This window comes from Schistocerca nitens, chromosome 5, assembly GCF_023898315.1.
Source record: "Schistocerca nitens isolate TAMUIC-IGC-003100 chromosome 5, iqSchNite1.1, whole genome shotgun sequence".
Taxonomy (NCBI): domain Eukaryota; kingdom Metazoa; phylum Arthropoda; class Insecta; order Orthoptera; family Acrididae; genus Schistocerca; species Schistocerca nitens.
In genome coordinates this window covers 824363793-824390899 of record NC_064618.1, presented here as the reverse complement: position 1 = coordinate 824390899, position 27107 = coordinate 824363793, and the positions used below count along the sequence as shown (strand labels likewise).

Genomic DNA, 27107 nt, shown 5'->3' with positions numbered 1-27107 from the left:
GCCTGAGCGACGCGCGATAGCCAGTCGCTGTCGTAGAGAACTGACAGCAGCAACGAATATTAAATTGTCAAAAGTTTGCGTGGTGCTACGTGTTTGTTCATTTTAAATGGTCCTATGGTATGATATAAAGAGTTAGTTAGCTCCCATGTAAACCTCTCACCGACTAAGTGGATATGTCGGTGTGTGTGTCTAGGTCTGATAGCAGAGTGACCCACTGCGTGGTGTAGTGAGGCACCGCAGCTGGCGGTTAAAGCTTGGGATAAGGAAAGGAGTTTTGATTGGTAGTACCAGTGTTTTAATTTGGGTACAGTTCGCGGAGGCAGTGTGGCTATTTAGTCTGTTAGGCCCCTGCTCATATACGTGGCTGTGATGGTTGTTTTCTCCCAACACTGAGTAACAGAATATACAGAGATTCTGTGGGATTTTCTGAATAGTCGCTGGTGATACACTGGTTTTGGCGAATTTAGGTGCACAAGCTATCAAATGATTGTAGTCTTGTGGGCAGTTTTGGTCGTAAAGTTTGCTGTGCTAAATCCAGCATGAGCCTGGTTAGAGAGAGAAGTAGATTGTAGGTGCTGAGTTTTTAGGAATCGGTGGAACCAATATCCTGTCCATGTTGTACGATTAGTGGTCGCGGCTCGCCCAGAGGTAATTGAAGTGTGGTTTAGTAGTGGTTGGTGTGTGTGTGTGTGTGTGTTTTACGAGAAAAGAAAAGGGTGAATTCCAGAGATCTTAATACCGTGTTGCAGGACACGAGTATATGCTGGTATTTGTAAGTTTGCCTAATCAAAAGTTCAGTGATTGAGTGGAACCACGATTAACCTACAGAGGGTAGATATTCTAAAAAGTTAAACCGATTTCATTGATGGAAAAAGTTTGTAAGTAAATGCAAGTAGAAATGAAGTTGTCTTAATTTATTACAGAAAGGTCAATGATTATAGTAAGGACAAAGATTAGTAAATCTGTAAAGTACGTGACGTATTATTTAGATAGCAACACTGGGCTAAGTGGAAAGAGTTTTAGTGGTAGCATAAACTATTTCAATTCTTATCGATATTGGCGGAAGCATCTTAACACGAACTGGTCATAACATGATGGTATGTGGAATAGGAATTTTGTAAATAATTAAAAAGTTACGAGTCTTTTCCAGAGATAATGTACAAAGTTGTGAGAATTTCATTGTGTGGGAGAACAATTACATGGTAATTGGGGCATTTATCTCGACATAATATATACAGGCACTGTATTTAAGGAGATTTGATGCTTGGATTCGACCAATAGCTTAGATAGCAAGAGTTTTTATCTAAATCGGCCAATCTCGTAATTACTGCTTGATATTGCTGATCATTGTCATTATAATGTTCAGGATGTGTCTATTCGTAGTGTAATTGTATCATTGTTCGATCTCAATGTTGTGTAAACTAAGGGTGCGGTCTTTCATTATTTGATATTCGAGCCAGCTGCATTGTCATTGATTGAGGTTGCTGCAGTAGTAATTATAGTAAGGATGATCTGTCTTCAATTTGTTCCTTGAGAATGCGATTACGGTACGAGCTTGACTTCGGGTAGTCAACGGGGCTCCACTATGACAGGAATCTTCTAAAATCAGATAGCAATCTGCAGTCATAACATCGACTGTGAAATTAAAAACTGTACCTAATTAAAGCTGTAGTGGTCGATTGATTTACCCAAGTATTTTGCGTGGCAGGAAACCATACATTAATGGCATAGCGACGCTGGTACAGTACGATCCATTGCTGTTGTAAGTTCGATCCTGGGTACTGCCAGTCAGCGCGTTATCTGTGCCACCTCGCTCGGTCCAAACCAATGGGAATCAGCTGTGTCATTTGTTAATTTATTTGCTATAAATCTCTTAACTGCTGTTGATACCATTTCTTTGAATTCAAGACAGAACAGGTCCACACTTTTACACTGTTAATTTGAAAGGAGTGGACACTGTCTCTCAGGAAGGTGTCAAGTGAATTTTGATCTGCTTTTTTGAATATGTATATTTTTCGTTATTTTTTGAGAATTTAGAAGTTACAGCATACAGTCTTACTAAGACAACCCTGTGTACACTAATCTCTCTATCCATTTTGATGCTCGTGATTAGCTCAGGATTATTTGTTGATAAGACGTCAAGTGTGTTTTCATCGCCATGAATTTAATATTTGAGTGGGCTTATGAACTAACTGCTCAAAATAATTTTCAGAAAATGCATTTGGCACAATTTCAAATTATGTTTTATGCATACCTCCAGACCTAAACATGTATTTTCGCCAACGTATCAAAGGTAAATTGAAGTTACCACCAACTATAATTGTACGAGTCGGGTATGTACTTTAAATTAGACTCAAATTTTCTCTGAACCTTTCAGCAATTGTATTTTCCGGGTTGGGAGGTCGGTAAAATGACCTAATTGTTATTTTATTCTGGTTGCCAAGAATGACCTCTTCCCACATTAAATCACAGGAATCATCTCAATTTCATTTCAAGATAAACTACTTCTAACAGCCAACTGCCACAGTCGACTGGGTTTAGCCTATCCTTTCTGAATGCAGTTAGGTCCTTTGCAAAAATTTTGGCTGAACTTAACTCTAGCTTTAGCCTGCTTTCAGTGCCTCTAGTGATTTGAGCGTCAGTGCTTTCTATTAGAGCTTGGAGCTCTGGTACCTTCCCAATACAGCTACGACAATTTACAACTGTTATACTGATGGTTCCTGGATCTACATCTTCCTGTGTTCAACCTGCATCCTTTGAGACTGAAGCCCTTTTTGTTTTTCCCCTGAGGCCCTCTAAACTAGAAAACTGCCCAGTCCACACCACACAGCCCCTGCAATCATGTAGCCACCTCCTGCATGTAATGGCCTCCTGACCTATTTGGCGAAACCCGAAACCCCACCACCATATGGTGCTAATCAAGGAATCTGCATCCTACACAATCGCAGAACTGTCTGAGCCTCTGATTCACTCCCTCCAGCTGGCTCTGTACCAGAGGTCCACATCGGCCCTGTCAACTATGCTGCAAATGGTGAGCTCTGCTATCATCTGCAAGCAAGACTTGCAGCCTTTACTACTTCTGATAGCCACTCGAAACCAGATAGAATTCCTTCTGATCCCAGGAGGCACACATCATTGGTACCAACTTGAGCCACCAACTGCAGTTGGCTGCACCCCGTGCTCTTCAGGGCATCCGGAAGGGCCCATTCTACGTCTGGAATGACTCCACCTGCTATTATGCACATGGAGTGCACATTGGCTTTCTTCCCCTCTTTGGCAGCCATGTTCCTAAAGGGGCCCCATAATGCACTTAACTTTGGAACTCCCAACTTACAATAATCCCACCCTCTGTGATTGCCCAGATTTTGCAGGCTGAGAGGTTTCCTCTGAACCAGGACAAGCGACTGCACCTGGATGAGGCACAGTGTTAGCCACAGCCGAGAGCAGCGGTGTTCCAATAGAGTTGTCAGTGCTAACGGAAAGCAACACTGCGTAAAATAACTGCAGAAATTAATGTGGGACATACAATGAATGTATGCGGTAGGACAGTGGGGCAAAATTTGGCATTAATGGACTATGGCAGCAGATGACAGACACAAGTGTCTTTGTTAAAAGCCTGACATCGCATGCAGTGCCTCTTTTGGGCGTGTAACCACATTGGTTGGACCCTTGATGACTGCAAAACTGTGGACTGGTCAGATGTCTCAGTTTCAATTGGTAAGGGCTGATAGTAGGGTTCAAGTGTGGCACAGATGATTATTGTTATGATTATTGTTGTTATTATTATTCTTACCTTCTTTTCTCAGACGTTATGTCTGGTCAAAAATGGAAAGTGACACGGACCTTGATCAAGCGTGACTTCCTTTTAACTGTACAGTACATGTTATATTGCATTTAGGAACTTTCGGGTAATTGAACATGTATCAATAATTACGGATTTCTGTAGTTGTATATATAAGTTTGGATGTAGTTGTATTGCATTGATGTACTGGTGGATATTGTGTGGTATGACTCCTGTAGTTGATAGTATAATTGGTATAATGTCAACTCCATCCTGATGCCACATGTCCTTGATTTCCTCAGTCAGTTGGATGTAGTTTTCAATTTTTTTCTCCTGTCTTCTTTTGTATATTTGTTGTATTGGGTATGGATATTTCGATTAGTTGTGTTAATTTCTTATTTTTATTGGTGAGTATGATGTCAGGTTTGTTATGTGGTGGTGTTTTATCTGTTATGGTTCTGTTCCAGTATAATTTGTATTCATCATTCTCCAGTACATTTTGTGGTGCATACCTGTATGTGGGAACGTGTTGTTTTATAAGTTTATGTTGTAAGGCAAGCTGTTGATGTATTATTTTTGCTACATTGTCATGTCTTTTGGGGTATTCTGTATTTGCTAGTATTGTACACCCACTTGTGATGTGATCTACTGTTTCTATTTGTTGTTTGCCAAGTCTGCATTTATCTGTTGTGGTATTGGGATCTTTAATAATACGCTTGCTGTAATATCTGGTGTTTATTGTTTGATCCTGTATTGCAATCATGAATCCTTCCGTCTCACTGTATATATTGCCTTTTCTTAGCCATGTGTTGGATGCGTCTTGATCGATGTGTGGCTGTGTTAGATGATACGGGTGCTTGCCATGTAGTGTTTTCTTTTTCCAATTTACTTTCTTCGTATCTGTTGATGTTATGTGATCTAAAGGGTTGTAGAAGTGGATATGAAATTGCAGTGGTGTAGCAGATGTATTTATATGAGTGATTGCTTTGTGTATTTTGCTAGTTTCTGCTCGTTATAGAAAGAATTTTCTTAAATTATCTACCTGTCCATAATGTAGGTTTTTTATGTTGATAAATCCCCTTCCTCCTTCCTTTCTGCTTAATGTGAATCTTTCTGTTGCTGAATGTATGTGATGTATTCTATATTTGTGGCATTGTGATCGTGTAAGTGTGTTGAGTGCTTCTAGGTCTGTGTTACTCCATTTCACTACTCCAAATGAGTAGGTCAATATTGGTATAGCATAAGTATTTATAGCTTTTGTCTTCTTTCTTGCTGTCAATTCTGTTTTCAGTATTTTTGTTAGTCTTTTAGTTCTTCTTTAATATTTGTATTATCTATTCCTATTTTTTGTCTGTATCCTAGATACTTACAGGCATCTGTTTTTTCCATCGCTTCTATGCAGTTGCTGTGGTTATCCAATATGTAATCTTCCTGTTTAGTGTGTATTCCCTTGACTATGCTGTTTTTCTTACATTTGTCTGTTCCAAAAGCCATATTTATATCATTGCTCAATACTTCTGTTATCTTTAGTAACTGGTTGAGTTGTTGATTTGTAGCTGCCAGTAGTTTTAGATCATCCATGTATAGCAAATGTGTGATTTTGCGTGGGTATGTTCCAGTAATATTGTATCCATAATTTGTATTATTTAGCATGTTGGATAGTGGGTTCAGAGCAAGGCAGAACCAGAATGGACTTAATGAGTCTCCTTGGTATATTCCACGCTTAATCTGTATTGGCTGTGATGTGATATTTGAATTTGTTTGGATATTAAGTGTGGTTTTCCAATTTTTCATTACTATGTTTAGGAACTGTATCAATTTAGGATCTTCTTTGTATATTTCCAATATTTGTAGTAACCATGAGTGGGGTACACTATCAAAAGCTTTTTGGTAATCAATGTAAGCATAGTGTAGCGACCTTTGTTTAGTTTTAGCTTGATATGTCACCTCTGTATCTATTATCAGTTGCTCTTTACATCCTCGTGCTCCTTTGCAGCAGCCTTTTTGTTATTCATTTATAATTTTGTTCTGTGTTGTATGTCATTAATTTCTGTGTGATGACTGAAGTTAATATTTTGTATATTGTTGGTAGGCATGTTATGGGGCGATATTTAGCTGGGTTTGCTGTGTGCGCTTGATCTTTAGGTTTCAGATAAGTTAGTCCATGTTTAAGTGTATCAGGGAATGTGTATGGGTCTGCAATGTAACTGTTAAATAATTTAGTTAGATGTGAATGTGTTGAGGTGAACTTCTGTAGCCAGAAATTTGCTATTTTATCTTTTCCAGGGGCTTTCCAATTTTGAGTAGAATTAATTGCTTGGGTGACTTCATGTTGTAAAATTATCACTTCAGGCATTCGTGGTATCATCTTGTATGTGTGTTTCTGCTCGTATCCACCGTGCATGCCTGTTATGTTGTACCGGGTTTGACCATATGTTGCTCCAGAAGTTTATTTATTTATTTATCTTACAGCTCGAAACATGTATTTAACATGCATGGGCAATGTTATAATAATTACATTCAGATTATTGATACACAATATTAATAGATTACATGCTACTAAGTAAAATATCATTTAAGTATATTTAATATAGCATTCCTGAGGTCAAATCATGTCAGCACCATACTGTATGGGCACTTCAACACAAGCCATTTTTTTAACTCGTTTTTAAAAATTCTACCAGAAAGCTGTTTCAGGTTGTTTGGCAGAGAATTATAAAATATTGCTCCCTTAATGAATGGGGTATTTGTTGTTAGATTCAATCGTCTGCTCACCATGTGAAAGTCTGATTTTTGTCTTGTATTGTAATCATGGATTTCCATATTCCTGTTTGTCACTTTTTTGTCTTTTTTCACTAATAATATTGATTGAAACATATATACTGCATAGATAGTCATAATATTAAACTTAATAAACAGGTTTTTACATGAAGTTCTGGGTCTTACTTTTGCCATAGTTCTTATTACTCTTTTCTGCAATACAAATACCCTTTTTATATTGTATTGGCTACACCCACCCCACAATACAATTCCATGTCTGTTATGTTTGGTGGATTGTCTATTTTAATGTGTGTGTTATCTATTGTCTGGTAAAATTTCTTTTGGTTTGTGTTGAATGTTTGGTTTTGTTTCCTTCTATTTTCACTTTTTTTGTATCTTCTAAGTCGTTTGGCCAATGCTTGTAATTTCTGCTTCTTTTCATCTAATTGCTCTATCGCTTCTTGTCGTGAGATTTTACCTAACCTTTTTCGTTTTTTTTCTGACATTTCATTTCTTATGAATTGTATTAGCTGTCCGATGTCTTTTCTCAGTTTTCCTATTCTGATCTGTAGCCTGTGTTGCCATGCTGGTTTTGTGGGTTTCTTCTGTGTGTTGGTTGGTTCTGATCTCTGCCTAGTGTGTATATTTAGTGTAGTGAGTGCTCCTACATAAACCAGTAGTTGTAACTCTTCCATAGTCGTGTTTTCATTTATTTTGTTCTGTATGATTGTGTTGACAGTTTTTATTGTTGTTTCGACTTGTGGGTTATTTGGCTGTCTATGCAAGAATGGTCTAATGTCTGTATTTGTGTCTTTGTATTCTATATATGTCAGCTGAAATTTTTCTTCTATATCTAACGTGTGTTACTTCGAGTTCTATTTGTGCTTGTTCTGGTGGCTGTCTTAAGATTTCGTTTTACTCTGATTGTTTAATTGATGCGTGTTGTTCTTTGTTTGTTTGCTCTGGGATGCTTGAGTCCATTACTGTATTTTCTTCTTCTGATTCACATTGTTTTGTTCCAGTATTTGTTGTACTTGTTTGATGTTTTCTAATTGTGACTGGGGTATCCTGTTATTTTTGATTATTACACAGATCTGATCAGCTAGTCGTCATTCTGTTAAAAATTTTAATTCTGGGTATCTGATAATAAATGTTGTTTATACTTGTGATCTGTATCCAGTTGTGTTGGTTCCTAGGTTTGTTGCTTGGTAATAACAGAACATGAGGTGTCTATTAACTTCATCTGACCATCTCATCATCTGTCTGTTTTCCTTCTAGGGTGGTTGCAGGAAGCATATCCTGCAAAGCACGTCTATTTGGATTTAAATCATTTTCCAGTTGGCTAGCAGTGTCGTTACCATTGTGGGCGGGCATAGGGTTCAAACTTCGTCCCCGACCATGATGGCGCTTGTCCGAGGCTTCTTTAGTTCTGTCGTGAACCAACTAATCACACTAAAAGGGGGGTTGGTCCTATTAGTGGTTTGTTCTTTCCGTCGCCTTTTACGACTGGCAGAACATCCCGGAGGCCTATTCTTTTCCCGGGGCTCCACGGGGTTTATTATTATTATTATTATTATTATTATTATTGGTTTGTGTGGCGCTCAACTGTGCGGTTATCAGTGCCTGTACAAATTCCCAAACTTTGCACAGTCCAATCTTGCTACTTTCATGAATGATAATGAAATGATGAGGACAACACAAACACCCAGTCATCCTGAGGCAGGTGAAAATCCCTGACCCTGCGGGGGATCGAACCTGGGACCCCATGCTCGGGAAGTGAGAACGCGAACGCAAGACCACGAGTTGCAGACGTATGGCACAGATCCTATGAAGCCATGGACTCATGTTGTCAACAAGGCACTGTGCAAGCTTGAAGTGTGGGCTGTGTTTACATGGAATGGACTGTATCCTCTAGTACAACGGAACAGATCCTTGACTGGAAATGGTTATGTTCAGCTACTTGAGACCATTTGCAGCCATTCACAGACTTTGTGTTCGCAAACAATGATGGAATCTTTGTGGCTGACAATGTGCCATGTATTTGGCCCACAATTGTTTGCAATTGGTTCTAAGAACATTCTGGTCAATTCGAGTGAATGACTTAGCTATCCATCAAACTTTTATGAGGCATAATTGAGAGGTCAGTTCATGCACAAAATTCTGCACTGACAACACTTCTGCAATTATATTACGCATATGCAAGTTACAGATATGAAAGTAAACTTGCAGTTTAGTGTAGTGTTCTGTGTGTTCAACTGTGAATGGGACAACTCGGCTCATGTTCACTCTTTAGTTCAACTCTCCGCTAAGCCTCATTTCAAGCTCAGACCATACGAGCATTATCATCTTGGGGCAAAACAGGTTGTCACCATTGGAAATTGTCCATGGAAATGGTATATACCACACTGATGCCATATTAACATTCAACCACTCTTATGACATACAAAATATTAAAGATCTGCACTCTAATGGTTGTCCACAGTAAACCAATACCTATAAATTATGGATTGTACGCACCGCAAGCCAAAAGCAACATAGTGTATGCTGTTTTTTTTTGGAGACAACAGAGAACTTTGTCGACCAAGACAGTACAAACACACTCCACGTGATCTATTTGGCCTCTACATGCCCCTTAAGAACTATACAAACAACCTAACACTACTGTGCAGAAAGAAAGCACACAAGGAAACATGTACAATGGAACCCTGATCACTGACTACTGAAGGATTTATCAAGTGCTGATCTTTTTAGAAGAGAGTGGGGGCAGCCAGGCACCAACACGTCTTTGGCATGCAGCTCCACAGGTTCAGAACAGAGGTGGGTCAGCTATGTTCTGGAATGACAGAGGCCTCTCAGTATTTTCGAGAGTGAGTTGAAGGCTGAGCAGTATTGAGGCAGGTTCCTCATACCAACAGTAAATATTTCAGTGATGCGTTCATATTTTGGGGCGATAACACTTTAGCACAATGCATCCATCTTCTGAAAACCATCCTAAGAAGGCAGGAATGAAATGAAGCAATATTGCACATTATCTACTGACATGAATTCAATTGAACACACTTGGGATCAGTTGAAACCTTTAGTGTCACTGGAGGAACTGTACTCTGACACTGGATGCCCTCAGGAAGGCCACTGTCTAACAATGGGACAGACTTAGGTAATCTCATCTTCTGCCCTTTGTACACCACAAGTCGAATTGTATCCAAGCGAGGTGAAGTGACTCTGTATTGAATGCTACACAGCAGCAATTTCAATCAGACTTCCAAATATGAGCAATTTCAAACAAACTGTCTATTTTAGATAGACTTTGTGTGGCTTATTCTTTCATACCCTGTTTCCTCTGACAAAGCCCATATGCATTCAAAAATATGGAGAAGCTGCAAAACTTTTTTGGGCAGTTTGTAATGACAATCATTTTTACAAACACACCCGAACCTCTTCGTTTCGTTCTGGTAGCTCCAATATTAAAGATGTTAACTGATTCTTTCACAATTTTTTGTAGAAAAACTTCACAATTACAATTAAAAAGCATGTACTGTGCAAGTTCTACAGCATTAATGTGCAAGTTCTACAGCATTAATGTGCAAGTTCTACAGCATTAATGTGCAAGTTCTACAGCATTAATGTGCAAGTTCTACAGCATTAATGTGCAAGTTCTACAGCATTAATGTGCAAGTTCTACAGCATTAATGTGCAAGTTCTACAGCATTAATGTGCAAGTTCTACAGCATTAATGTGCAAGTTCTACAGCATTAATGTGCAAGTTCTACAGCATTAATGTGCAAGTTCTACAGCATTAATACACTTTTGTTAACTGATTTTAAGCTTTTCACAAAAATTACATTGCCACAAAATCAGATAAATTCAACACTACCGAGCTTCTAAATAAGCGAGGCTACTTGAAAAAAAGTCAATTATTATCTGACTCCCATGTTTCCAAGTCCTTCCTCAAGATGCTACTTAATTACTGAAAGATGTGTAACCATGAACCACGTGTCTCCTAAAGCGTACGGACTTCCAAACCTACATAAGCACGATGTACCCATCCATCCAGTTATATCCTCCGTGCCACAAACCAACCGCTCGCAAATTATAGGAAGTGTGTGACTTGTGCGTAGGTATCTGGTGCCACAAACCTTGATAGATTTCTATTAAGTACTTGTCGAATCCATGGTATGTAGAATCGCTGCTGAACTGTGTTCCAGAAGTTTAACAATACACTTAAGTAGGTGGTCAAAATGTTTTGGCTCATCAGAGAATTTGTTGGCTTGGTTTGGGAGGGTGGAGACTGTGGAAGACAAAGACTTTCAGCACAGTGTGTAATAATTGGTCATCAATGTAATTGTGCTATCTATGAATGGTTATCCTGTACAGGGGAGACTTTGGTGTGGAACGGATAGCAGCTGTCAAGTGGACATCCTGTTTGTGGTTGGCAGCTTTTCTATCCACACAGTTTTTATTTATTTTATTTTTATTTATTATTATTATTATTTTTGTGGCCACAGCTCTGCAACAGATGTATTTTTGTATCTTCCGCATGGCGCAGAGGGGTGAGTTTATAGTTGGTCAGGCATCTAAAGAATGAGGTGGCGAGTCTTCAGCTGGCAAGACTTTGTTAGTACTCAATCGCAGCAAAGCGAAGGTGATCAGGTGGATTGTTTGTGTAGAGGTGGCAGTAATAATGACAAGTAGCCAAGGACTCAAATTCTAATGGGATAGTGATCACATGTGAGAAAAAGTGTGTGGTTTCAATGTAAGAAGGTTGCATCCAGGAGTTGGAATCATTATCAAACAAGGCAGAAATTCCTTCTGGGGTACACAACAATTTCTAACTTGGTGGACCTCGTAAATAAAATACAAGGTCTACTCATCTAACAAAGTGTTAAATCAGTAGGGGAATGTGCTGATATTCTTGCAGAATTGATGTGCAGATCTTATGTGAGCCCTGTGTATGTGGATGACGTTACAGTGTCCAATCAGACTATTTCCAGTTCCAAGGGCCTAAGTGTATACAGTTAGACGGCAAAACTATGGGGTTTGACAATACTTAGTAACACACAAACATGCAGCTTTACATTCAAGGGTGCACATTCCATTATCTGCTCCCATGTACAAAGAATATTTTGAAGAGTGTGCAGCAATCTGCAATTGTTTGCTGATGATGCCATGGAGTATGGTAAGGTGTCAAAACTAAGTGGCTAGATGAGCATACATGATGACTTAGACAAAATTTCCAGTTGGTGTAATGAATGGCAGCTATCCCTAAATGTGGAAACTTGTAAGTTAATATGGATGGGTAAGAAGATCAAGCCTGTAATGTTCAAATACAGTATTACTAGTGTCCTGCTTGACACAGTCACATCATTTAAATATCTGGGTGTAATGTTGCAAAGCGATATGAGGTGGAACGAGCATGTGAGAATTGTGGTAGGGAAAGCAAATGGTTGACTTCGTTTTATTGTGAGAATTTTAGGATAGAGTGGTTCACCTGTAAAGGAGATCACATATAGGATGCTGTTGTGACCTATTCTCGAGTACTGTTCAAATGTTTGGGATCCGTACGAGGTCGGACTGAAAGAAGACATCGAAGCAATTCAGAGGCAGGCTGCTAGATTTGTTACCAATAGGTTCAAACAGTGTTTAAGTGTTTAGGAGATGGTTTGGGAACTCAAATGGGAATCCCTGGAGGCAAAGCCACGTTCTTTTTGAGAAACACTACTGACAAAATTTAGAAAACCAGTATGTGAAGCTGACTGCTAAATGATTCTACTGCTACCAACATACATTGTGCGTAAGACCTACAAAGATAAGGTACGAGAAATTGGGGCTCATATGGAGACATAAAGACAGTAATTTTCCCTCACTCTATTTGCGAGTGGAACAGGAAAGGAAATGACATAGTGCTACAGGGTACCCTCCGCCGTGCACCGACAGTAGCTTGCAGAGTACTGATGTACATGCAGAAGCAGTGATGGCCACAATAATATTTATTGTCTCATCAAATGGTGATAATACTGTCCTATTTACCACACATTGCATAGAAAACAAAAATTGAAAATTATACCCCTTATTTATGTCCTCTGTTCTGCCTTCAAACATCAGCAGTACATGGTGTAAAATCCAATACCTATGAGAGATACCAAAGATTGTAACCAAAACACTGAAATCCTGCAACTATAAGATTTCCCACTATGCAAGGAACACTACCGCCCACAGTATTTTCAATAGTAATGATAGAACAATTACTAGCCAACAGCGGGATATACAAAATTATTTATCCTGATTGTGACAAGTTCTATATTGGTCAATCAGGCAGAGACGTAACAACTTGGTTGGCTGAACATAAACCCAACTGGAGCTCGCAGGATTATGACTACATTTGCTGAGCATGTACTAGGAGAGGGCCACAGTTACAAGCCACAGTCCATGTCTTCCACTTAGCAAACAAAGACCAAAACCTTAATCTGTTGGAAGCCCCTGGAAATCAACAAAAATGTGATCCACAGTTCCAATTTTAATATTATATTAGTTTTCCAATACTTCCCTCGCTGTTCCATTCTATTCCTCCATGTTTCCTATATTTATTTTATTTTATTGTGGTTGCCTTTGTACAATGTATATTTTGTTTTTATAACTGTCATTTCCATCTTTTACTTAGTTTCTGTATATCTTCCACACACAATACCTCTTCAAGCTATTTTTCAGTACTCTTGTTATGTACTAATGTTATTTATTTGGATTGTAAATGAAATTGAAATCGTTGTATAGGCACTGTTTATCTGAGTTCAGTGTTAATGTTGTTCTGGTTTGTCCCCTTTATATTTATTTACTTTTTAACATTTTAACTGCATCATCACTTGACTGTCAGAGATGACATTTTGTGTGTTTATCTCTCACCCTGTGTGTAACAATTTTTCATAGATGTTCCTGAGCATTGCACCTTCTTTAACAATGATAGTCAGTTTAAGTCTAAAGATGGCCTTGTAATCTAAAAACTGGTAAACAAAAAAAAAAAAAAAATTATTACAACAAAACATACACAATATTGTGCTTTTTCATTTACTATTATAATATTAATGTATACTTTGGAAAATCCAGGATGGAATGTAACAATACCAGAGAAGGAAAGTTGCTACTCACCATATAGCGGAGATGCTAAGTCGCGATAGCCACAACAAAAAGATACAATTTAGCTTTCGGCCATTGAGGCCTTTGTCAGCAGTACACACACACACACACACACACACACACACACACACACACACACAAAACTTGCATACACGTCAGCAATCTCAGAGAACTGAAACCACACTCTTTTTGTTGTGCCTATCGCGACTCCGCATTCCCGCTATATGGTGAGTAGCAACTTTCCTTCTCTGGCATTGTTAATGTACACTTTGTGGTTTTAAAAGCATGATATGCTTGTTCAGTAAAGCAGACAAAACCTGCATTAAGGCACTTATGTGCAAATTTTCAATTAAAACAAAAAAATAGCATTATCTATATCAGTTTCATACAATTAACTTATACCCCAAGTATTTTCATTTCACTGTATTGACATTAAGATAAACAATGATTTAAACTTACTGAGGTTCATAAAAAGAACAAGATAACATTTTACCGACATGGGTAACATGAACCACTTCCGCAGGCAGCATAAACATTCACTCGTGTAGCTCTCTGAACCATAATACTTGACAGTGCCACACTTTTACCAACAAATTCTGAAGAACACTACCAGCTGAAGAGGGAAAATTAATTCTATAATCTAATAATACAAAAATTACAATACATATATGACAATAACTTACCTCGCGCCATGAAGAAATGATTAGGATATAGTAACTTGAAACCAAATAATGTAAATATACATTCAACTGAGAATGAACCTCTGTCAACAAAGTCCCCATTAAAAAGCTAATTTTTCGTTAAGGAAAAAGGTCATAACATATGACTGGAAACACCTAGGTGGAATACAAAACAGAAAATATGGCAGAAATAAGAATAAATAATCGTCATATAGTTAATTAATGTACTGAGCGGAAGATTGGCAGATACAGATAAACTCTTAACTAAGCTTTCAGACCCCCCCCTACTCCACCCCCCTCTCTCTCTCTCTCTCTCTCTCTCTCTCTCTCTCTCTCCACCCCCCCCCCCCCCCCCCACCCACCCACCCCGTGAGTGAGAGTAGGGCAAGTTGAAGGGAACAGGAACTGAAGCAGCATAGGAGGGACGGAGGTAGGTGAGGCATAGGGGCTAGTAGCTATTGGGCCTGGAGTTTTGCTTGATGAAGAAAAGTGCAGTAGACTGTTCCCTTCTATGTAATTCCGAGGAATAGGTACTGTACCCTCTACGAATTTAAATAATTCACATTAGTTGTTATTCGATTTTGTTCAAATTTGGTACACAGCCTTTTTTATTAATGGAATGACACTGTCAAAATTTCAGATTTTTATTTATTACAGTGCTGGACGTAAACAAAATTACCTAAAAGTCCTAAAACAAATGCTTGTTTTTTAAAACCAAGTTAGGAACAAATACAGATTGACTTGCATTATCATTTGAAGCCATTACAAATTTATCATTGCATAAAATCAATTAATTAGAATTTTCTTTTCAAAACTGTAGTCGCTGTGCATTACGTAACACAAAAATAGGTCAAAATTATTATTTGATTATATTTTGTTGTGTGAGTGTATGAGAATGATTGAGAGTGTGCATGTGGGGCATACGTTGAAACTTATGTCATTTTTCATGAAACCTTGTACAAATAGACCATGGGAAAGTTATGGTGCAACCATGATTCAGATGACGTATGTTGGTGTGAGCTCGCTTTTGTATAAAAGCAGCCAGAATTAAAGTTAGAGGTGGAATAAGTTTATTTATCAATTTGGACAATAATTTGTACTTCACTTATTTTGATTAAACAATATACTAGAAATTGAAGTTTTAATGACATTAATTACTATCAGATTATTGACTGGATAAGTCAAGTTTTGATGCGAGAATGATCTGGAAGGAACATTCTGACTGGTCGTTTAGATCAACAGCCAATCAGAATTAAGCTGTTCACGCACGAATATAGTGGAGTGGGCAGTGAGTAGAATAGTTTGAGAGTGTCACTTGCTAATCGGCCTACGGATAACACCATGTTAGATAGCTCTGTAAAATGAAGGAATAGTGAGTTAATTGTGGTTCGAATACCTCGTGACTGAAGCGATTGGAGTTACGAACATTGTAGTGAAAGTTTGGTGTTTCTAAATTACGAGCGTGTGAACTTTCTGGTCATAGTAACCATTCCGCAAAGCATGTTTCGTGATTTGTACGGAATACTTTGGTGAGCACTTCTTTCGAAGAAGACCACCGAAATGACCAAATGTTTAACTCACGAATAGTTGTGGGTCGGTATCTGGTAGAACGTGAAAATTAGTAGGGTCAGACTTGCAAAAATTCTGGCTGCTTTCCGAGTGAAACTATGTTGTACAGACAGTGAACTGAACGATAGAGCATTACCATATTAAATACGGACTTGATAGCCATTTCATGTGTTTCCATATGAATAAAGCAGATTCAAACTAATTTTAAATGCTTTCTGCAAGTAGACTGTATCCTCCTAACGCCCGATTTAAAAAAAAAAAAAAAAAAAAATGAACTTTCAGGAACTGACTTTCAACTCGAGTTATGCGGCCTCTGTGTGGTAGGTATTAGGTAGTGGTTTCATCAACGCTGTTTTACACTGCCTAGCACGTATCTGCTACTACAGAGTGAAGGGACATTTGAAAGAAGGATATCGAGGTAGGTGGACTTTCGACAAGTGAAAGAGAGAATTCAGACGACCGAGCCTGCCCCGCCGCAGTACTTACGACTAGATTCAGAAGGTACAGACTGTGAAGCAGCCAATGAAGTTTAGCAGGCTGAGTTCAGCTGGATGCACTAGTTGAATTTGCTCTTGGACAGAGTTTGGTAGTTGTCGAATATATACCATGGGTCAGGAAGAAACTGCAATGGATTGTTACTTGACATGACTGATTTCACACATGGTGCTGCCAAAGATGGGGTAAGATCTGCCTGTGAAAAGACTAGAATAGGATGTGCTGGGTGGAGGTTTTGGGAAACTGGCAGAACAACTTTGAACAGTTGTTCCTCAGTTCAGGACATGGTGAAAGCTGGTCAGGCCCTTGTGGAGAACTGTTACACTGTTCCCATCTGTGTTGGTAAGAGGAAGTGCTCAAAATTAATCACCACCTTAAAAAAATAAATACGTGTAATTCAGTTTCCGTTCGCTTCAAGGTACACAGCCTGCAGTCCCTGCTACGCAATGAAATCCCCACAGCACAGCATAGTAACAAAATGTTAGGGGAGCCAAGTCAGAATGCACAGCGCTCTCCACTTTATCGACTGGTTGTGCCACATTATTTTGGCTCCTCTAATGTTGCACTACGGTACTGACAACAGGCATTGTACATCCAAACAAAGAGCAAAATTATTATGTACCTTTATGTTTTTGATACGATATGCGACTTGGTAGCTCAGTGATAAAGGGCCCAACTATTAATCTGAAGGTCTTCTGTTATAATCCCAATCCATACTAGGATTTCTACCTGTCACCTTTCACTTCTGGCAATGTTTATTGATGTGAAAAATGAGGGGTGGCACCACGGTTTTATGTCCATGTTAAACTGTATGTCCCCATATAAATGGCTGGAAAAGTCAGTTCAATAGATCAGAGGAATTCAATGGCATAACGCCTCCAACAAGACCAAGGCTAGTAAAGCATTGTGATGTTCAAAGCAGTATGTGGTTTGATGACAGCTTTACCTTACTTAAATTAAGACTTTATGACTATTATCTTGTACTGGGTAAAAAGGGATGTGCTCAATGACAATTAAGGGCTGAGCCAGCCATGGCATACCACACTTTAGGTGTGCAGCACAAGGCCTTGTCTGCCTCAGCTTTGCTTGGTCCTTCTCTGAAGTACACAGAACAGTGCAACATTCCAATGAGTATTGTTGTGTGGCATTTTTCAGTCAGCACAGCTCTCTTCAGTTCAGGTGGCAGATTGCACAGAAAGAGGCAGTATAGTGACCTATCGCCCAAATCTTTAAAAATGAATGAGAATGGGAGAAAGGAGGCATGAGAATTCTCAATATATATCATGCAGTCACATAAGCAATGGGTACTGCAAATTTGCTAAGAAATGACATTAAAATACCACGCAGAAAGAATTTAAAGATTTAGTTGACAATGAAAGGGCAAAAATTACAACAGTTGACAGGCAAGATTCATTACTCTGTACATCAAGAAGTACTTTGTGCTAAAGTTGCATGCATGGAACACGCGAAGAAATTGGTGGTACAAAAAGTAAAATTTCTGATGTCACATGCATTATTCCACTGTCAGTTGAAACAATGGAACTGAACAAACAGTTTGGAGAGTTTATATATAAACTGCAAAGTATGAGCGTTAAGTAAGGGGCATACCTGGAATTATTTTTCAATTTGAAACTCACTATTGTTGAATTTATGAAGGGAAAGGAGTGCAGGAATGAAAATTAGAACATCCGGAGTAGATCGCACTTTAAGTGAACTTGACTGGTCACAATAAGACACTGCAAAGTGAGAAACATCATCTTCCTGATTTGATAGGGATGCATTTCAAAAGAAAATTGCATTGTAGGACGGACATATTCTGATAAATACAGCCCAGTTCCCTAAGCTCACTAGCATTACAAAAAACCTAAGATCTAAAGAATTCATTGTGGCCTTGACACAATTACAAGGATAGTTTTCTAAACATTTTAAGGACAATGCCAATATTACATCTGTCTTTGATTTGCTTTTGAAACAGTTTGCCGTTTCAGTTGAAAGCGACGTGCCCCAGTGCATGTGCAGATGTAACTGATTGACCTGCTACGCAATTCCCTTTTTAAAGACAAAACCTTTCATCTTAAACTGTCCAGAATGTCTACATTGCTTTCCTCAAGCAGACTTCCACTTCTCTGTAATCAGGTTGCAGACATGCTACAATATGATACTTCCTGGCAGATTAAAACTGGCTGCTGAACTGAGACTCAAACTTGGGACCTGTGCCTTTTGCAGGCAAGTGCTCTACCGACTGAGCTACCCAAGCATGACTTACACTCCGTCCTCACAGCTTTAATTCCACCAGTACCTCATCTCCTACCTTCCAAACTTCACAGCTCTCCTGCGAACCTTGCAGAACTAGTACTCCTGGAGGAAAGGATATTGCGGAGACATGGCTTAGCCACAGCCTTGGGGTTGTTTCTAGAATGAAATTTTCACTCTACAGCGGAGTGTGCGCTGATATGAAACTTCCTGGCAGATTAGGTTCGCAGGAGAGCTTCTGTGAAGTTTGGAAGGTAGGAGACGAGGTACTGGCAGAATTAAAGCTGTGAGGACGGGGTGAGAGTCGTGCTTGGGTAGCTCAGTCGGTAGAGCACTTACCCGCAAAAGGCAAAGGTCCCGAGTTCGAGTATCGGTCCTGCACACAGTTTTCATCTGCCAGGAAGTTTCATATCAGCGCACACTCCACTTTAGAGTGAAAATTTCATTCTATTCTACATTATTTTGACCAGTGTGTGTGTGTGTGTGTGTGTGTGTGTGTGTGTGTGTGTGTGTGTAATTTTTTTTCTATTACAAAAATAAATAGGTCATGATTATGTGGCAACCTGAGTGCAAAAATGAAATTGTCTGTGTCAGTCTATATGCCAATAATCTGTACCAAATAAAAAATTTACCAAGTCTTCAATGCTCCATGCAATTAAGTAATATTCTAAATTTGTTTTGTTTTTGATCTACGTTGTACAAAAATGTGAAATATAGAGCCTTGTTGTATGCAGTGCAACTGCATTGCCATTTAAATGTGGCACATTCCCAGTTTCCCCCCTCTTCCTCCTCCTCACAATCAGAAAGCATGCTGTGGCTATGGGAGGGGGGGATGGGTCAGCCAGGCTGAGCACTGTCAAGTTGGTGGTCGTGTCTAGATTGGCCATGATCCAGGCAAAAGGCTGCTTGAAAGATGCAGCGTGCCAAAGAAGCAGGCCGTTAGGAGCAGTATTATGTTACAGGGAACATTCAGCTCGGCTTAGATGGGACCATGACACCTGTGGACTACATGAACTTTATATTTATAGGGGCCATCTGTAGCCCCTTGAGCTTGATGTATTCCTCAAAGTGATGGCACATTCCAGCAGGATAACTGTCATTGTCACAAGGCCAGAATCATACTGCAATTATTTGAGGAACATGATACTGAACTCATGTTGATGTCTTGGCCACCAAATTCGGCTTACCTGAATCTAATAAAATCCAATGGGACGCTATTGGGTGCTAGCTCCGTGCTAACAAATCAACCGCTCGTAAATTATAGAAGTGTGTGACCTGTGCATAGGTATCTGGTGCCACAAACCTTGATAGATTTCTATCAAGTACTTGTCGAATCCATGGTATGTAGAATCGCTGCTGAACTGTGTTCCAGAAGTGTAACAATACACTTAAGTAGGTGGTCAAAATGTTTTGGCTCATCAGAGAATTTGTTGGCTTGGTTCGGGAGGGTGGAGATTGTGGAAGACAAAGACTTTCAGCACAGTGTGTAATAATTGCTCATCAATGTAACTGTGCTATCTATGAATGGTTAGCCTGTACAGGGGAGACTTTGGTGTGGAACGGATAGCAGCTGTCAAGTGGACATCCTGTTTGTGGTTGGCAGCTTTTCTATCCACACAGTTTTTATTTATTTTATTTTTATTTATTATTATTATTATTATTATTATTATTATTATTATTATTATTTTTGTGGCCACAGCTCTGCAACAGATGTATTTTTGTATCTTCCGCATGGCGCAGAGGGGTGAGGTTATAGTTGGTCAGGCATCTAAAGAATGAGGTGGCGAGTCTTCAGCTGGCATTGTTAGTACTCAATTGCAGCAAAGCGAAGGTGATCAGGTGGATTGTTTGTGTAGAGGTGGCAGTAATAATGACAAGTAGCCAAGGACTCAAATTCTAATGGGATAGTGATCACATGTAAGGAAAAAGAGGGTGGTTTCAATGTAAGAAGGTGGGATCCAGGAGTTTGAGGCATTCTCAAACAAGGCAGAAATTCCTTCTTGAGTACACAACAATGAGCAACAAAGTGGTGCCTAGGATAGTTAGGTTTATGGTTTTACAAGGAATACAGAATGGGCTGTTGGCTCGAGAAAGAATATGGATTCTAAGTAGTAATTCTGAGATGGTCCTAAGGGTCGGAGTAGAAATTGCAAATTATGGTGAACTTCTGGAGTGAGATCCCTCCAGGAATTCACTGTGATTTGTCACCAGCATGATGGAAACCATTTTCAGAGAGAATGATCACATCAGATCTGTTTCATGATTGCAGACAGCTCCTCTTTCTTCACAAAGTAGTTTGTCTTATTGAGAATGGGCCTAAGAAAGGAAGGCAAGACCAGACTGGAGCTGAAGAATTGCTCAAGAGGTTACAGTTGGAGAAGGAAAGATAGGTTTAACATTCTGTCAACAATAAGGTCATAGGAGTTACAGCAGAAGTAAACTGGTCACCCTGCCATTTGTCTTAAGTGACTTAGAAAAACCACAGAAAACCAAACTTCTGGATGGGGACTTCAGCTGCTGCTGTCCTCAATGTAATTCCAATGTCTTGTAACACAGTGATATCTCACATGTCATGACTGGAAGGATATGTGGAGTGGGAGAGGCAAGGTTCAATGTTAGCTTCTGACTGGTTTTGGTCAAAGGGGGTTGACAGGGAAACAAATATTCATTTAAGATTGGGTGAAGGAGCTTAGATCAATCCAGTACAACTGATTTTGTGTGTGGAGCTAGAAAATACTGAAAAGATTATATATTGTCCTGACACTGATTGAGTAGTGAGAAAGCTAGTGGAGTGGAAGCATAAAGGGAAAAATGTGGCTTCAACATACTCATTTGGATGCAGGCAGGAGACCACCTTTGTGGTACACGATGGAACTTGTGGGGCGGGGGGAAAAGAGCAGGGGTTGAAGAGAGAGACTGCAGAGAACAGTATGAAATTACATGAGTGGTTAAATGAAATGAACTACACTGACACACTGGGAAGCCGTTGGGAGGAGCAGACAAGGTAGGGGTAGGGGTAGGGGTAGGGGTAGAGGTGTAAGTGGGATAGGGGTAAGCAGAGATTGAGGCCAGGGTAGCTGCAAGGATGATTCTAATGAACACAATACAAGGGAGATAATACAATGGTGGCTTGAAAAGTTCTTGGAATCACCACAAGAGGTCAGTGCTAGTGCAACAAGTTGTTCATGTGATATTCATTGGACTGTTGCCTGTAAACATGTGCCACGTCAGTGCTCTTGGAAGAGAGCTGTGGCAATGACTTGGCTCTGTTGTTGTTCCCGTGAAGTGATTTGTGAAGATGGGGGGGGGGGGGGGGGGGGACGAGATTCGAGCAGTGATTAAGTACTTCATAAAGAAAGGTATAAAGGCAAAGGGTATTCATGCCAATTTCCAGAATACACTGGGGGACTCTGCTCCTTCATATTCAACTGTTGCCAAGCGGACAAATGAATTTAAATCTGGACAAATTAATTTAAATCTGGCTGGGAGAGCTTAGATGATGATCCACACTGTGGTCAGCCAAGATATGTAACTACTCCAGAAATCATTGTAAAAGTGCACAAAATGGTCATGGAAGATCGCCAATTGAAAGAGCATGAAATTGCTCACACTTGCCAGATGTCTTCTGAAAGGGTATATCACATTTTAACAGGAGAATTAGGAATGAAAAAGTTACCCGCAAGGTGGGTGCTGCAACTCCTGAAACGCGCCCCCACACATGCTGTCGCCACGGCAAAATGACGAACTAAGGTATGAATTGTTGCCACACCCACCTTATTCACCTGATATCGCTCCGTCAGACTTCTACCTCTTCCCAAAACTGAAAATTTTTCTTGGTGGATGAAGATTCAATTCAAACAAAGAACTGATAGCTGGTGTTGACAACTATTTTGCAGGCGTGGAGGAAACTCATTTTCGAGATGGGATCAAGGCACTGGAACATCGTTAGACCAAGTGCATTAATCTACAAGGAGACTACATTGAACAATAAAAAAAAAAAGTTTCAGTGATGTAAGAATTTTTTTCTATTCCGTTCCGAGAACTTTTCAAACCAGTTTCATAATGAAGAACACGAATTGTATGGCATGGGTTGTGAAGATGGCACTGTGAGACCGGCATGTCATCAATTCAATTTTTTGTATGTTCCAGCCTTTGAACAATTATCGATGCAGATGATGGGTATGGGTACTATGTCTATTATGCCTAGTAAAGCACTATAGTGTTCAAACCAACTTCTGAATTGCAAAACATTTTAACTTACAACTTCACAGGCAGGCATTTCCCCTACATCATTACAGCATTTGCTTGTCTCCACCACCCAGTTGGTCACAACATAAAACCTAAACTAGTATAATGTTTCCTTTCACCATCTTTGAACTACTCCTCCATCCCCTCAAGTTTTCCCTTTATTGATTACTCATTTTTCCTTCTTCCCTCTTAAGTTTTGGAATTCATCTCGCCGCATTTTCATGACTAATTCTGCACTAACTTCTTTTTTCTCTTCCCTTTCTCTGTTGATGTTAGTTTTTGTCTTATCCATGTTCCAATGTTTCATCCCTTATCTCAACCCATTCTAGTAAGCAAAAATCCATTTCTTTGTATTTATAAATTTTACTTTATCAGTCTTCTCTCCAATTTTTATCTCACTTTCCTCCTATGTTTATAAATTGTTAATAAGAACTTGAGGTGAATACGAACCGTCATTCATTGATATAGTTGAGTTTGGATAGGATTTGTGAACATGCGTTCAACAAACCTTATTTCTAAATAACCTGCCAGAATGTCACATCAAGCAATCAGCTGGGATCAACAGGAACAGAATGCACTGACCAGTGTGACTGCCAGAGGGTCTCATCACTACACTGCGGGATGGCCTCATGGAAACAGAACCTTTGCCGCGTCCGCCCCCTCTCGTCCTACCAATGGAACTCAACCTGCCGACATTGCAGCAGCTGAGACCTCCTACATCTGGTTATGGGCCTCCGGAGGTGGCCCACATACCCCGCTGATCGTTATCCAGCGAATGTTTCTGCCAGAGCGAAGGCCAGATGGCAGGGTATGACCGGAAGCCTGACGTCCCCCCAGCCACAGCTTCCGATGTCACGCTCCCTATACAACGATGGTGTAACATTAAGAGCCAGTATGTCAGCCAGGAACATTTATAGCAGAGAGCGCTGTGGAGACATCAGCCTATAGTACACTGATCAACCCCTCTCTAGGACGACATCGAGACAGGAGGTGCCTCTACACGAAGAGAATATAAGCACTGCACCGCCTAGCCGCAGCCTGAGATGAAGACAAGCCGTCCTACAAACACTACAGCTGTGACTTAGGAAACGAATCATTCCAGTGTACTGGAATGAAGAGATTGCTTATGTTTCATGTTGTAATTTGCTTGCGACATCCAATTGTAAATTTCCCTAAGTTAAGTATTGTCATTTATCTTATAATAATAAACTTCATGAACATGATTTGCTTGAATTGTTGTCTAGCAATCCGAGAAGCAGGTTTCCTAGGCACCCCTATATTAGACGAGTGGGCAGAATACAACAAAATGTCTGAAGTTTGAATGTAGTAGGAAACAGAGAAAATCTGAAAAGGAAAATGCGAAGGATCTGCTAGACCTCCCAGAAGCATACCCTATCCTATCATATCAGAGGCACGACCACATGTTAAAGAAGTCACATCCCATACCAAATCTTCTGCATAGTCTTATGTGAGTACGACGACTAGCCAGACCTCTACCTGAATGAATGGCCACTGCCAAACTATGGCCAAACATAAGGTTGATTATCCTGTGCTGCCAAGCATAACACACTGTAAAACTATAGTTCAATCACATAAAGTGCCACCTGCATGCTACACCCTAATACCAGCTTCTATTAGTTAAGTAGATGAGAATAGACCTAAAAATACATCCTTTGGAAACTCAGCCCTGCCAGCCCCAAATCTGACTGGTTTCTGTCCCACACTTACATTTTTCTCTGTTCAGTCTTCCTCTATCACAGCCCTCCCTTTCTCTCTCTGCTTTACTGTGTGCCACACACGGCTTCCACGTCTGCACCAATGTGAGCTCACTGGTCCTGCCCATTCCCTTGCTACCTGTCTCCCCCCTCCCGCCAGCTGGCAGCCTACACTTTGTTCTCAACTTTCTTGCTCCTCTCTCCAACTCCACTTTACACTGCATCTCACGCAGTGGGCTGGAGTGCCAAGAGGATGTAGTTGAACATTTTTGTTAGTTAGCATTGGAAAGGACACTGTCTGAAAACTCAATGATGTTTTCAGTCTTGTTAATGAGCCTGCTGAACACTCAAAAAACCAACTATAAGGTAAAGTGGTTAGCTTAATTCTTCCATTGTTTGAATTAAGAAACCAAGTAAAACAGCTTACTAAAACTTGTTTTGAGCTCTACTGTGCTTTACTGGGAATGGTTCTATTGGATGCAATATGCCCCCACTTTCATCTAAACTGTAAACTAACTTACCCAATCCATTATATGGATGCTTCCAACTTAATGTTTTATATAAAACACTTTGAAACACTGCGGGCTTTTACATACACACAAAGAATGTCAGAGCTGATAGTTGCATAATGTAATAGAAAAAGATTCTAGCAATAACTCAAGAGTGAACAGATTCTTCTGTTAATTGACTCTGTGATTTCTGTCTTCTTCGCTCAGCACAAGTATCATGCTGATTCGGAAATGTTATTCTAAAACATTAAAGCTTTAATCCCAAGTCATGTGGGGTTATCGTTGGTGAGTACAGCTTAGTTGACTTTATGATTTAAGCATTTATGTCAAACTATCATTATATGGGTTAATGCCATGAACGTAAAGGATACATAAGGATTTTCTTCTGAAGGAATTCCATTAAGTTCAAATATATTCATGAGATCATAGTACTGGCCGTGTATATCTCCACACACTGTGAATTTCTTACCATCTGGAATGTTAATGTCTACAAGGGATGGTTGTTTCATAAAAAGTTGTTTCACATCTAGTAATATCTGCAACAAAAGATCCAATTATTAGCCATTATGACTTACATCATAAACAAGTAAAAAACAAAAGGCAGTAGTGTGTCAGTTTTTTATGGAAGTATGATTACATCTATCTCTTTCAGTATTTTCTGTAACTAGATACGAGTTTCAAATATAAAATTAAGTATAAATTATACACTCCTAGTTAAAATTTTCATAACAAACAAAAACTGTGTCAACACAATCAAAACTAGTAGCAGAACCAAATGACACCTCCTCTTTCTTATTGGTGAAGAGAATTTGTGATGCCTCACTGCCCTGTATCAACCTACTTCAGGGATGTAAGGGACTATATTGTTTATTTTGATTAATTGTGCATCATGATCAGATAGTCCATTAACAATTGAGAATACCTTAATTGTTTCAGCCTGAGCACTGTCTATAAAACTGTCATTAGTGCCCTACCATCTTGCTGCACAAAAGTTGGAAAATTTGGTACTGAAATTAGATTGAAACACTCTAACAATGATTCCAGTTCACTTCTGTCAGTATCTTAAGAAATCTACAATGAAATCTCCAAAAACTATGAACTGTTTTATCTTGTCTGACAGGCAGCTCTACAATGCAACTAGATTTCTTATAAATCGTTGGCTGTTTCCTAGAGGTGATCTGTAGATCATTAAAATTACCAGAGAAGTATTCTCCAGTAACAACTCACAAGCTCATGGTTCTAGTCCTGGTTTACATGAAAACAGTTTCAATACTTTTGACTGTGTCCAACCTTAAAATACGTAGACACACTTTTTTCCTGTTTACATGGAAATGATGCACTTTGCTGATCCCTGATATTTAACTTCTCTATCCTGTTGTTATTTGGTGTTCAGAGATGTACAGAACGTCTAACACATCAGAATTTTCCGCATCTTTTAGGCATAAAAGAAGCTCATCTGGCTTGTTTTCTAACTCCCCAAATGCTCTGACGGAACAAATTAATTTTACTTTTCTGGAAACCGTTACATATATTCCTATTCTGCTCTAATTTCTTTCAATAATGTGACTGTAACCTGACTGATCTAAGAAAAATGTGCCCACCCGACTCCAGTAATCACAGGGCTTTTGTCTTGTGCACAGCGGCCCTCTTCCATTTTCTACACTTTGCTTAGCTAATATTTCCTTCTACTCCTCTTCATGTGCAGACCACAACTTGTGTATCCCCAGCTCCCAACTGCAGCAACAGGCACAGCAAAGATACAGGACTGCTTCAGTCAAAAGTAATCTACTCAATTCTTTGTTTATACAGCTAACAACCATGTTAACCCAGGGCTGGCTATTGTGCTGTAAAACCAGCACAATCTCAAAATGAGTGTGTGCTGTTGGTGCTCCTATTTGCTCTAGTTTATCTTACAACACTACAATACAGTGCCTTATACTTATCACTACATTTATTTTACAATCTTGAT

The 27107-nt window shown here is 39.4% G+C and overlaps 1 protein-coding gene across 1 annotated transcript in view; it reads right to left on the bottom strand.

The window, feature by feature from the left end:
- Positions 1–27107, bottom strand: part of LOC126259909 (serine/threonine-protein phosphatase 5) — a 104510-nt gene that overhangs the window by 56711 nt on the left and 20692 nt on the right. Inside the window, exons 5-6 of the mRNA XM_049956999.1 lie at positions 25510–25674; positions 14353–14458 (exon numbers count right to left, since the gene is read on the bottom strand). Coding sequence (XP_049812956.1) covers positions 14353–14458; positions 25510–25674 — 271 coding nt within the window. The remainder of the gene's footprint in view (positions 1–14352; positions 14459–25509; positions 25675–27107) is intronic.